This window comes from Mercenaria mercenaria, chromosome 15 (genome assembly GCF_021730395.1).
Source record: "Mercenaria mercenaria strain notata chromosome 15, MADL_Memer_1, whole genome shotgun sequence".
NCBI classification, from domain to species: Eukaryota; Metazoa; Mollusca; class Bivalvia; order Venerida; family Veneridae; genus Mercenaria; species Mercenaria mercenaria.
In genome coordinates, this window is record NC_069375.1 from 57,179,747 (window position 1) to 57,194,557 (window position 14,811).

At 35.6% G+C, this 14,811-nt stretch overlaps 1 protein-coding gene across 2 annotated transcripts; it reads left to right on the forward strand.

Annotated features, from left to right (window-relative positions):
• The first annotated feature begins 4,095 nt into the window (after nucleotides 1-4,095).
• LOC123555608 (probable methyltransferase-like protein 24) lies at nucleotides 4,096-11,466 on the forward strand. Of its 2 annotated transcripts, XM_045346216.2 has the most exons (7): nucleotides 4,109-4,253; nucleotides 4,819-5,215; nucleotides 7,058-7,224; nucleotides 7,606-7,734; nucleotides 8,985-9,059; nucleotides 10,307-10,445; nucleotides 11,142-11,466. In XM_045346216.2, the coding sequence occupies exons 2-7, from the start codon at nucleotides 5,201-5,203 to the stop codon at nucleotides 11,457-11,459; spliced, it is 843 nt and encodes a 280-aa protein (XP_045202151.2). In that variant the 5' UTR covers nucleotides 4,109-4,253; nucleotides 4,819-5,200; the 3' UTR covers nucleotides 11,460-11,466. The 2 variants fall into 2 exon arrangements, with proteins under 2 accessions (XP_045202146.2, XP_045202151.2); XM_045346211.2 differs by lacking the exon at nucleotides 4,819-5,215 and having other exon boundaries at nucleotides 4,096-4,253.
• The last annotated feature ends 3,345 nt before the right edge of the window (nucleotides 11,467-14,811 follow it).

The following is a 14,811-nucleotide window of genomic DNA, read 5'->3' on the forward strand; positions in this document are numbered from 1 at the left end:
TTTCAAGCCGATAACCGATATCGATCAGATTTTCTATACAGAAATAAAAAGGGACACGTGCACATTTTACTTAATATAGATAATACACTGAAAATCAGAATCCTTAGATGCAAAATGTTATACATATTAAATGTTTCATTCATCCCGTGCATTTTTTTCTTTCAAGCCATATTCTAATATTTCTCGGGGAGTAAATTTGCTTAAAATTCAAACTGATGTTTGAAGATAAATATTTTATTTCGTAAACTTGAAAAATTAAACACAGTAAAATGCATAAGAATGGTAAAATAACATGGAATTAGTGAACAAAATGTATACAATATAACACAATAAGAGATGATTCCATTACTTTTATTATTATTATTATTATTATTATTATTATTATACCAGATTAGTATAGCGCCCTTTTCATGATAAACACGTTCAAAGGCGCTTTACATATAGCAAATTATATCAAATAATGGGCCAGACTTTTAAGCAACATGTCCACATTTTTACTTACATGGTCAGGAGGGGAAACAACTCAGGGTGATCAAACGACTTAATTGTTTCTTAGTAAGATAAACCTATCAAGTTTAATGTAATACAAATGTTTGGACAAACGATTTGAAATAAATAAAGTTCGTTAGACAATAAGAAACAGCCAAACAAACTGAGATGTATCGATTTTAAAGAGTAAAGTGTTCAAGTTTATATTGATTAACAATTACCATACTGGACACGATTGTTTCTGCCTTTGCAACCAGTGTAGATCATGATCAACCTGCACATTCGTGCAGTCAGATCATGATCTGCACTGTTCGCTATTCAGTCAGTAACTTTTTGGTTAGCACCCTTTTTAACAGTTAATGGCACTGTCCAAATTGAATGATGGACAGTCCATTTTAGAAATTTAGCAGGGTAAGGGTTTATCAAGCTTAATAAACATGTTAAAATCGCAAATATCAAATGTTAGGAAAAGGGGAAACTTGTGATAGTTTTAGGTTATGACTGGTAGATAAATTTTCTCTATACTAACAACTTAGTTACCGACAAAATCATGTATCTACTGTAGATATATGTATACATCTAGCAGATCTTTTCGACATACAGGTGTATAAGCGTTTAAAACATTTACATAAAAAAACAGACAAATTCAGATTATTCAATTTCAATGTTATATGAACTAAAACATTAATTGTTTAATGGTCTTCACTGTCTTTGAACAGACTGTAGCACTGGCGATGAAAGACAATTGCTTAAAGCAACACTGCATTTCACTTTTTATACCTATCAATTGTGACATGTTTTTTTGGCCCACCATCATCAGATGGTGGGCTATTCAAATCACTCTGCGTCCGTGGTCCGTCGTCCTTCCGTCCGTCCGGGCAGTCCGTCCGTCCTTCCGTCCGTTAACAATTTCTCGTTATCGCATCTCCTCAGAAACTACCCGGGGGGATTTTAACCCCAAACTTGTCAGAATGATGTATTGGTACCCTAGTTGTGTCCCCTGAAAATCAGATGGTTCAACATTTTTAGTGAGTTATGGCCTTTGTTTATTTCTATAAAATTTTCATAGATTTATATAGGGAAAAACTTTGAAAATCTTCTTGTCCAAAACCACAGAGCCTAGGGCTTTGATATTTGGTATGAGCATCATCTAGTGGTCCTCTACCAAGATGATTCAAATTATTTCCCTGGGGTCTAATATGGCCCCGCCCCCGGGGGGGGCACATGGTTTATATAGACTTATATAGGGAAAAACTTTGAAAATCTTCTAGTCCAAACCACAAAGCCTAGGGCTTTGGCATTTGTAATGTAGCATCATCTAGTGGTTCTCTACCAAGTTTGTTCAAATCATCCCCCTAGGGTCAAATATGGCCCCGCCCTGGGGGTCACATGGTTCATATAGACTTATATAGGGAAAAGATTTTATAATCTTGTCAATAACCTACAACATTCAAATTTGGACCACTTGTATGGTTTTGAGTGGCAAGATGAACCTTGACATGAGTTGACCTTGATTTTGACCTAGTGGACCTACTTTCACATTTCTGTAGCTACTGCCTTCAAATTTGGACCACATGCATAGTTTTGTGCTCTGAAACAAACTTTGACCTTGACATTGACCTAGTGACCTACTTTCACATTTTTTGAAGGTACAGGCTTCAAATTTGGACCACATGCATAGTTTTGTGTTCTGAAATGGAATTTGACCTTGATTTTGACCTACTGACCTACTTTCACATTTCTCAAACTACAGCCTTCAAATTTGGACCAAATGCATAGTTTTGTGTATCGAAACAAACTTTGACCTTTACATTGACCTAGTGACCTACTTTCACATTTTTGAAGGTACAGGCTTCAAATTTGGAACACATGCTTAGTTTTGTGTTCCGAAATAAAATTTGACCTTGATTTTGACCTAGTGACCTACTTTCACATTTCTCAAGCTACAGCCTTCAAATTTGGACCACTTGCATAGTTTTGTGTACCGAAATGAACTTTGACTTTAAGATTGACCTAGTGGCCTACTTTCACATTTCTGTAGCTACAGGCTTCAAATTTAGACCACATGCATAGGATTGTGTACCGAAACAAACTTTGACCTTGACATTGACCTAGTGACCTACTTTCACATTTTTGAAGGTACAGGCTTTAAATTTGGACCACATGCATAAATTTGTGTTCTGAAGTGTAATTTGACCTTGATTTGATCACTCTGTGATCTCTTGTTTTTTTTTGGTGTTTTTTGCGGTTGTTGTTGTTGTTGTTTTTTCGACAGATAAAGATTGTTTAAAATGAAGCTTACTTTGGTTCTTTCGGGCTTTCAATTGCTTAGATTACATTTGGTTAGGAAGGTGTGTCAGCTAGACTTCTTCGTCAATTTGCTTCAGACTTTTTATTTTAGTTCTGTTGCGTTCCCTAGTTCCTCTTCTACTTCATCAGAATTCATATCACTTAATGTTTGTTAGCTTGTTAACATAGTTACTAGAGGTGTCTGATTTTTTGACTGCTGGAAGAATTTTCACTTCTAGATTTCTATAATCGGTCTGTCCAACTTTCTTCTTTCCTAAGTAAATACCGCGCATAAAATATTTTATACACAACTTTAAAAAAAAAAAAAAGATACATTTTGAGAAAAAATATTCTATCGAATACAGCACTTCGACTTATTTATTTCTGTGTTATTTTTGACCCATAAATTGAAAGGTATGACTCAGTAAAGCAAAACAGACAAAGCATTTTAAAAACGACAATATAATAAGCCATAAAATTTAATAAATTTTAATGGAAATAATATTTAATCATCTGTAGACTTCTGCAAATGCAGGTGAAATATAAAATTTGCAGAAAGAAAATACACAATCGTATCTTGCGGGGACATCTTGTCAAAAACGAGACAATATTGATATGTAGCTAACACTGTGACAGCTATATGCGATAAAATGGACATAATAATGATAACAATTACCAGTTGTTAATAGTAATTCATCTTACAACTCATCTGACACATATAGTAATGATATAAGGTGAGCAAGGCCTTGGAAGGGTTGTCACGATTTTGGTTTTTCATATTTTGTGTGTTTATATTCCCAACGAGAACACAGATGATTACCAAACTGAGAAAATAGCACTATTTCTTGAATTAAATGCAGTGCAATGTCAAGCAATTTTGCCCATGTAATTTAATAAAAATCAGGGTAATTTTGCCTGCGTGATTTAATAAAAATCAGGGAAATTTTGCCTGCGTAATTTAATAAAAAATCAGGGTAATTTTGCCTGCGTAATTTAATAAAAATCAGGGTAATTTTGCCTGCGTAATTTAATAAAAATCAGAAAATGTTATTTAATCTTCAATAAATATTTATACCATTTGTAAAACAAATTAATAACTATACATGAAAGCCAGTCAAATGCAACTGAAAACTTTTGGTACATTTTATTTAGAGCTAATCCGAAACTAAGTTTAACTCTCTATAAATAAAGACTCCAAAGTATTTGCTTCAGCTATCCAAATAAGCAAGTCGTAAACTGTAGATATAGTTGTCCTACTTTTTAGTTGTTTTAGTTACAAATTGACTGACACAAAGTACACCGACGGACCTCGCCTTATCAGCTAGAGTTCAATACTGAACATCAACACTGGTATGAATGATAAAAGCATGAACCGTTTAAGGTATATGATCGTCTCAATTGTGTGTTTAATCTCCGGAGTTTTAATTTTATTCACGTCTTTTCACAAAAACAAGGACTTTGGCACAGATTTTCGGGTAAGTTAAAAGGCTAGTTCAGTTTTAGAAAGCAATGTTAATGCCTACAATAAATAATTCAATGACATCACCTAAACTGCGTATAAAAAGTTTGTACCGGGTTCAACTTGACAGATATAGTGAAGGAGATAGGAGTTCTTTGTGCATCGAAGTAGGGGTTTCTTGATCTTATCTCGTCGAAGTGGCTCATAATCTAAAATCTTATCAAATAATTACTAAAACTTTTATCTTCAGTTGCTCCCTATTAAATTATTTTCAGCCTGTACAAAATTTAAACACACCCGTGTATTACCTGATACCCAGATCTTAGATATTCACTCAGCCTTCTCGTCTCTCGCAACTTATCATGAAAGTAGAAATCAAAGTAAATTTAAACGCTAAACTAGTTACGTTTTAATTTATTTTTAATTTCATTCCATTATTTCGTTTACTAGTTCCTACGTTTTCATTATATCATATAACGTGTCCATCTTTCAGATGTTTCGAAATCAGATAAAAGAATAGTGCGTGCGTTTTTGTGAAATATTCTATAATCTCGAAACTCTAATTATTTTTGTCTTTCTAGTGACCATGCCAGCACAATAACATAAGGACACGACAGCACGAGGACACGTCGAGTGTAGGGCGACGGCACGACATTTTTTTCTATCCTGTTGGTACCCTATTTTGTCATGTCCTCGTGCTAGCGGAGCACCAGGCAAAAAAAGAGCATTCTGTCGTGGCTGTGTCGTTCTGTCACGCAGTCTTGGCGCCACGCTACAACACGTGGACACGGCAATATAATCTGTCGTTGGTTGGGCTTCCGAGTAACATGCGCTGTTAAATCACACACATGCATTATTCAGTAATAGAGGAGAGTGAAAGTAATACAATTACAAATTGTTTATTGGAACTAAACTGATACATAGAACAGTGTTTTCCAGGGCATATACTGAGCAAACGATTCAATGGAGACAAAACGAGTCAGTAAATCTAGTTCTAACATGTTCACTAAAATTATAAATGTCACAATTGGCATGTAATTATGTTCTTTTATTATGATCTAATGTTTTAAGCTTCTCTCTGATATTTTTAAAGCGGTACGGATTAGTTTTATAAGTTTTATAACAATCTTACTCTTCACTTTAATAAAATCATTGCCCGGCCATAAATTCAGGATCATTATTCTATTGATTTAAAGATACTACCAATTTTATACGAAAATAAGAAAAAAAAACAATAAATTAGAAGCCAGAGAAGAACAAACTTACAAAAAGTATGTAATGCAAACTGAAAAAAAAATGGCAATCGAACTCCCGACGAAAAGGTATAATACGAATACCGTAAGCACTCGGCTAACGACTTCGTAAAACTGATACTGCAGGGTCTCACATACACTTATGCTAGGCCTAATCTCATACACCGTCAACAAATGAAGTTTATTCTAGTTGGTGCATGTTTATATTTATTTCGCAATCACCAGTAACTCATTGCCACTCGATAGGCGCAGAAATAAACCAAAAGTTTTATCTTTACTAAATGATATAGATAATCTAAAATAGATAAAATATCAAATAAACAAATAAGGAGAATAAAGAAAGACCTAGTAGATTAAAAATGTTTAAAAAGTACATAGAAATTAAGGTATTGTTGAGACTATATCTAAGATTATATCGTATAATGTACGAAGAGCTTATTGTATCTGGCACTTCCCTTATAGAAGTCCCTTTATAACAGTTTCATGTAAGCTATATAAGAAACAGGGAGCATTTTTACCGAATTAAATCATGGTTTACGCCAGTTCTGGACTTAAGACCTAAAAAAGGACCATTGCAATTTTACTTGAACTGTCATTTTAAAATTGGAATCCTCTATGATTTACTAGAAAGCTTAAGTAATGTATATGACATGTAAATGAAAGCTGGATACAAAATTGAAACTTTGTGAATACTGATATAAGAATACACAAGTATACGCATATAAAACAAAGAAGTAAGAAGTTAATTGATAAGGTCTGTTTTCGAACAAATTTATATTAATGATGTCAATATTGCCAATTTCCCGTTCTCAAAATCAAGAGACACACATGAAGGATTATAGAATGCGCAGTTTTGATGATACTTTAAAATACAAATGGCATCTTTTTGATAATAATTTTAATTGCACAGTTTAAAAGCAAAATATATAGTCACCACAGATGTTTAACATATAATGACAATGACAATAACATAAAGGACTATGACAAGTATGTTGACATTGCGGATAAGAAAAAACTATTCCTAAGGTCACAAGACGTCAGAGCTTTGTAACCCTGGTGATATTCTATGTGATAACTGACTGAAAACGCTCCTCATCTTTAACTCTAACCTTACTGAATATCTATAATAAACTTGTCCATCTTTCAATTTGGACAGTACCATTAACTGTTAAAAGGGGTGCTTACCAAAAAAGTTACTGACTGAATAGCGAACAGTGCAGATCATGATCAGGCTTCACGGATGTGCAGGCTGATCATGATCTGCGCTGGTCGCAAAGGCATAATCAATCGTGTTCAGCATGATAAGTGTTAGTTCATGTTTGGGAGCTGTCAGTGGCTCAGGAACCAGGCACACTAGTAGGGTAAACTGAGAGTCCTCTTTAACTGAAAATACTGTTAAAAAGCGTCCAAAACTAAATAAAAACACGCGTTTCATTTTTATCAAGGCAAGTGACCAAAATTTAGTTGTTGGAAATAAACAAATAAACTATACAAAGCATAAAAATGTTGGTTTTAAAACAATAATCTGCCGTAATATAATACCAGTATCAATTTCTTCATTTACCAGACTAAAATTGAATTTGCCAGCAATGAAGGTCGGACGGAATCGAGTGCTGTCAGTGAAACACCAAAAGAAGTGCGAGAGGTTGATGGTCTTCCAGAGTCCGAACAGATACCTGGAGATGAGGACTTGGCCAAGCTAGATGAAACAACTCTGCTGCAAGTTTACTGGAAGTATGAATTTTATTACATTGTAACACAGTGGCTGGATGAGCATCTTCGAATCTTTTATGTAACTTATTGACCACTGTTAAAATTTTCTTTGTTTTTTTTTCTTTCTCCAAACTCAAAGAAAACTGTTAAAACAATACATGGAAGACCTTTAGCAATATAGATATGAGCCGCAACATGGGAAAACCAACATAGTGCATTTGCGACCAGCATGGATCCAGACCAGCCTGCATTATGTTGGTTTTCTCATGGTGCGGCTCATTTAGTAAAATATTACATTTTTGATGATAATTCTGACTTTTTTCTCATTTACGGACCTTTAGACTATGAACAGAATATGCGTAACACATGTAAAATTTCTCAAGAAAATGAGTTCTGTTTCAGATATATCAACATGCTGCAGATCTTGTGTAAAGACGTTATACGTGTTGGGAATCTCAAAGAAGGCGGCAAGGAAATTTGTGTAGACCCGGGCTATAAACCGGAAGCGCCCTGTCTCGTGTACTCATTCGGGTATGTTTAAAACGTCCCTCGCTTTGTCGCTGTGTTCCATTGTGTACTTGCTTATTTAGGGGGAGATTTTTATACACACACAGAGAAAAAATTAAGTCAAACATAGATTTTATAGCCTAAAACTGACACTTTATAATTTTAGAAGAGATTTTCGGCACGTTTTGCTCCACAAACAGGAATCTAGTTGAATTTTAATTGTTGACATGGAGAGTCAAATTTCCTTTTGAATATTATCATTTAAAAGATGACAATGTACATGTATCAAATATTTAGGCTGAATCATACGTAATATGATCTATACGCCATAGCGATTTTTTTGTATATTTGCCAGACATTCTCACGGATCCGTCTGGAAATTACGACCATGGATTCATCCTTAATATTATCATACTGCAGTGTTGGATATAAATCTATTCTATTATCTTACATTGATTATTAAGATCAACGCAATACATAGTTGTCTCCATTCCCGGATATTTCTAGCGAGTTATACAGACCAAATCTACGGGAGGTGCCGGTCATACATATCAGGATTACAGATACTGCAAAAACGTGGGAATAAAAAAAATCTGATTCATACTTTATTTACTTCGTACCCTTATCATGTTTAAATACGTTAACAAGATATTGTTGATCTAATGATAACTGGCCCAGTGTGTCGTTAGGTTATCCAAATCAAACATAGACACTGATAAAACGTCTTAAAAGATTTTCATTATCAATACGTTCTATAGATAAATTATTTATTAAACAATAATCAGTTAGGAGAATACGTGTATTTTTATCTATTTGGCCCATACGACCGACTCCTCCATTTTAGGTTTTTAAGGATTGTGATTCCTTTAATGTGCAAGATGTGAAACACCGACACGGGACCTCGATTTAAAATAGCATCTGAAAGAGTATCAACATTTTATATGAAGAGCCCAGCCTCCAGGAAGCCTTGAACCCCGACGCCAGCCACCGGTTTATATAGAGAACCCTAAAATCAATTACGCAAAAGATCGCAGAAAATATGGAAATCTATATCACAGACGTAACGGCTCTCAAAATAACTTGAGTTTTTATGGAAATCGTTGCAACGGTTCAAATGTTATATCCACATAAGCATCAAGTGAATGGATAGCAACAAAGTAGTAATAATAATGATGATGATTATAATAAACAAATATATGTAATGTATTTTAGCAGTTTTCATCGGCATTCAAAGAGAACCGTGATAATAACTGGCACTTTTTCGTGCATTTCAGGATCAACCACTTGTTTGATTTTGACAGAGATGTTGTTGAGAGATTTGGCTGTGATGTACATTGCTTCGATCCAAGGTAAATAACGCCAAAATGTTTACTTTGTATTTAGTTAAGATACATTGTGCGTCAAACTCTAGCACGATCAGTGTTCAGAATGCAGTCCATGTTACATTTTAAACAGCTCGCCTCCAGAAGTACCGAAACAATACGAGGTTACAGACCTAACAACCACTCCAGAGTTAAGGTTACACCGCATTAACGGGCGCCTTTTCGTGCTATTGATTATTATTGATCATTCAATCCGAAAATGGGCCCGCCCGTTTAGCTCAGTAGGGAGAGCGTTGTCTACGGATCGCATGGTCACGAGTTCGATACCCAGACGGGGCGTATGTTCTCCGTGACAATTTGATAAAAGACACTGTGTCTGAAATCATTCGTCTTTCAGTAACTTGCGGAGAACAGGTTTGTACAGGTACAGAATCCATGAACACTGGTTAGGTTAACTGCCCGACGTTACATGACTGAAATACTGTTGAAAAACGGCGTTAAACCAAAAACAAACAATCAATCTGAAAATGAGAAAACCCGTAAAAACACGGGTCTCCAACCTACAGTTATATACCGGACGCTTTTTGCGCAATTGATCATTCTTGATCGTTCAATCCGAAAATGAGGAAACCCTTAAAAACATGGGTATCCAACCTACAGTTATTTATACATTTTGAACACATATAACATGACAACAGACGTCTATGCGTTGTACATTTTAAATCAAACATGTAAGCTAGACGGCCTCTCCAAGTACTTAGACAATCCTATTGTTGGGATCACTTTCTAAAGAACCACAAATATAGCGGTCTTATTATCGAGATTTTTACATGTACCATAAATGATACTTTTGTTGTTAACTGTGAATCGAGATGTCGCGACTTCACCTAAAGACTAACAGTTTTCATATACAAACTACACTCCCGTATTATCTTGCTGAAAAGACTCGGAATCGCTTGGTTTTCATCAATAACATCTGGATGTCTTAAAGAGTTGTCAAACGTATGACGTAAATCAAAGGCGAGCTGTTTCAGCTACTAGTCTGTCATTTTTATAAAACCTGTTTAGAACCTATTTGATGTCGTTTCCGAACCTGTATTCTACATCACGTAACTGGGTTTCTTGTGTTCGATCCTATCACAGTTATGATCGCACAGCAGCGTTCAGCCTTAATGGTCGAGAAAGCCCAATGTGGCCATTTGAGCATTTCTTCTTGCATTGGCTGCACGCCTGAGTAAACTAAACAAATAAAGACGCTTTTTTCTGTATTTCAGTATGAAAAATGAAACCAAACGCCTGTCTGAACATATATGGTTCTACAGATGGGGCCTTGGTGGTAAAAATGAGATAAACTCCAAGCAATGGAATATGAAAACATTAGATACAATTCGCAGAGAGCTTGGTCACACTAATGTAAGTATTAAAGGATGTACAAATTTACATGAAAAGTCTGTGTGTTGTGTCGCCATGACCAAAAATGTCATCTTGGTATTAGTCTTTTATGCAGTTTCGTTAGATATATCTTATTCAGCCTCTTTTCATAATTTTAACATGTCCGAAATATTGCGAAATGATCCTAATTTCACTTGTCGTGAGTAAATGTTACATTTTGCTCTGTCTTTATAATAGAATTTTTTTTTAAATAATTTGATTTCTGAAATAGTGTTATCTTTTTTTTTCTAAAATCACAACATGTACATTATAACATATAAATCTGGTATAATAATAATAATTATTATTATAAAACTGATTTCTTCTACCTACTTGCAAGTGGAAACTGACAGGTACTAAAAGTGCAGCTCTCTGATTGGTCTGTTATAATTCCTGAGGTCATGCAAAGATTATGAATTTCAGTGTACTATACAATTTAAATGCAAATGAACATGGGGTATTTTTCCACTTTCGTTAAATATAGTTTTGTTGAAAGGAGTCATAGAGAGTTTTGAATCCGCGAACTGTAGGCTTCTTTATATTAACATAGATTATATTTTATTTGAAGTTAAAAACAGACATAGAGCATTGTTTCTTTTCTTAAAATAGACAGATATCACAGTTTTGTATCAGAGAACAATATATCTGTTAAAAGCAGACAAACTTTTTCTATTTTAGCGAACTATAGACTTACTAAAAATAGACATAGAAGGGGATGAGTGGAACGCCATTCCTCAAATGATATCATCCGGTGCACTTGATGACGTCAGACAGATATCCATGGAGACGCATTTTTCAGCAGAACACGCGAATCAAGGAGACTATTGGGGAAATTTGCCGCCACATAAACAGTTATCTTCCTTAAGACAATTATATGACTTCGGATATAGAACTTTTATGCGTGAACGGAATATGTGGTCCCATGCAATGTGGCATGGTATAAAGGGTTTTATAACCAATGTTAATGAAATTTCAATGATTAAACCGAAACGATGACGGCAAATGACTTTATTTTCATTATTTCAGTTATTATCCCCCGACGAAAGTCGGAGGGATATAGTTTTGGCGTTGTCCGTCCGTCCGTCTTTCCGTCCGTCCGTCCGGAGCCATATCTAGGAAATGGTTGGAAAAATTTATTTAAAACTTCATATACTTGTTCACCACTATGAGTTCTTGCGGCCCGTCAAGTTTCAGTCAGATTGCCCAAGTAACACCAGAGTTATGGCCCTTAGAAATTTCTAGTGTTAACTATATAGGGTACTATAAATATGGCAATTTCTGCATCATAACTTTTGATATATTTGACCTAGAACTATGAAACTTAAACAGAATTTAGATCACCATAATGTGGTTGTGTACACACAATTTCATTCGGATTTATTTGTAAATGCCCTTTAATTGTATAAAAATCCATATATTTGTACATAACAAACTTACCATTTGGTAGAATTTCATTAAATTTCTTTCATTCTTTTCCATGAACATTTATTGTAAACATGTGAAGTTGTGTACCCACACCTGTTCACCCCCTTACCTTGATCACACACCTCCCCCCCCCCATCACCCCCCCCCCCCCCCCCCAAAAAAAAAAATAAAAGTCATTCCTTATTTTAGATTTTTTTCAAACAAACTTCATATACATGTTCACCACTATGAGGTTATGGGGCCCATCAAGTTTCAGACAGATTGCCCAAGTAACACCAGAGTTATGGCCCTTAGAAATTTCTAGTGTTAACTATATAGGGTACTATAGATCTATAGATATGGCAATTTCTGCATCATAACTTTTGATATATTTGACCTAGAACTATGAAACTTTAACAGAATTTAGAGCCCTATAATGTGGTTGTGCACAGACAATTTTGTACGGATTTCTTATGTAACTTCAGAGTTATTGCCTTTAATTGTCTAAAAATCCACATATTTGTACATAACAAACTTACCATTTGGCAGAATTTCATTAAATTTCTTTCATTCTTTTCTGTGAACATTTATTATAAACATGTGAAGTTGCGCACCCACACCTGGTCACCCACTTGCCTTGGTCACACCCCCTCCCCCTTCCAACCCCCCTCCCCTCCTCCCCCCAAAAAAAAAAAATTTTTTTTTCATTTCTTATTTTAGATTTTTTTCAAACCTTCCAAGTTGTACCATCCCCCCACCTCACTTCTCCACCCAGTCATGCCCACCAGTGATCATGCATCCTCTGCATCTTTTTGCCATTCCTCACCACAAACCCTTTCGGCGAGGGGTACCAATTCATCGAATTTGCTTGTTTCATTTTTAAACTTAAAACATAAAATTTAAATTCTGATTCATGCTGAACAGTATCCGCCCTTTCTACGTGTTGAGATACACCCATTATTAATCTTCTAGAGTTACGCCCATCAGGCCTGTGCTAGAAACGGTCGAAATGCATCCAGTTTAAGCCCGTATGCCTTGTCTTCTAATTTTTTTTTTACGGTTTACTCCTTTGACATATTTTACATGTTTTCTGTTAGGTTATTCTTCCGGTAGAATTTACTGTCATTAAACGATTGTCTAAAAACGCAGGAGACAAAAGCCTCCTTTTTTATTCCCTAGAGCTACTGGCCATGTCATGTACGATAAAAGCATTCTTAACTGAAATCTCAATCTAAAACCAGAGACCCTTCCCAACTAATACGTAATGTCACGATAAACACATATTGATGCTAACTATACAGACGTCTTGTTGAAATAATGTTTTCGACGACGGGGACAGAACTACGGTAAGATAAATAGCAGTTAGTCCAAGTTCATCTATCTATCTTTCTACAAAACACTGGAACATTTTTGTAGCAATAAAAACAGGAAGTACGTGCACATGTTATATCTGATTACAGAAACCATGGAAAAATCATGGTATCTCTGAAAAAAAAGTAGATAGTCCCTGCACATTTATCTATCTTTCTTCAAAACACTTGAATCTCTTGGAAACAATAAAAACAGGATGTCCTTCCACATATATATCTGACTACGGAAATCATTGGCAAATCATGAGAACTATGAAATAGGAGATTACACGTGCACATTTATCTTTTTCTGGCATGTAAGACATGGTATTTCCATGTCTTTGTCTGAACGGTAAGTGTAATATTGCAATATCTCGGATACAATAAAAAAGTTATTCTTTACAGATGTATACATCTCATTACGGAAAGCAAGGGAAACTTATTGGGTAAGTTCGCATCGAAGCTCTAGGGTACAGTAGAGACTAACTCTATTATCGATAATCCACTTGAACGGTATAAGTACCTGCACCAATCGTACCCACGAGGTAGGGTTTACTGGATCCTCGCTTTTCATCCCAGCGCTCTATGTGAAGGGAAAAAGAAGTTTTACATATTTCCAGGGCCCAGTTTTTGATTGTTCGGTTACTTTACCGGTGGGAGTAAGAATCATTTACACAACAGCCTACCCTTCACTAGAGCTTCCATGTTAACTTACCCATTGTGACAATGAAGAACGAGATAGTCCCTGCACATTGGCCTACCTTACCGTAAACGCGGAAAATCATGCTTACTGTAAAAAGTAAAAAGCAGATAATCCGTGAGTAAAAAGAGTATAGTCTGAGCACATTTATCTATCTTGCAACAGACACACAGGAAAATCGTGATAACTATGAAAAAGCAGGTATTCCGTGCACATGTATACATCTGACAATGGAAATCACGGGAAAATCATGGTAACTATGAAATAGCAAATAGTCCGTGCACATGTATACATCAGACAATGGAAATCACGGGGAAATCATGGTAACTACGAAAAAGCAGGTACTCCGTGCACATGTTTTCATCTGACTATGGCAATCACGGGAAAATCATGGTAACTAATGATGAAATAGCAAATAGTCCGTGCATGTATTCATCTGACAATGGAAATCACGGGAAAATCATTGTAACTATAAAGAAGCAGGTACTCCGTGCAAATGTATTCATCTGACTACAAAATCAAGGGCCCGCCCGCTTAGCTCAGTAGGTAAGAGTGTTGGTCTACGGACCTCTGGGTCGCGAGTTCGATCCTCGGGCGGGGCGTATGTTCTCCGTGACTATTTGATAAACGACATTGTGTCTGAAATCATTAGTCCTCCACCTCTGATAATTCATGTGGGGAAGTTGGCAGTTACTTGCGGAGAACAGGTTTGTACTGGTACAGAATCCAGGAACACTGGTTAGGTTAACTGCCCGCCGTTACATGACTGAAATACTGTTGAAAAACGGTGTTAAACCAAAAACAAACAAACAAAAAAAACAAAATCAAGGGAAAATCATAGTTACTATGAAAAAGCAGGTATTCCGTGCACATGTATACATAATGAGTATGGACA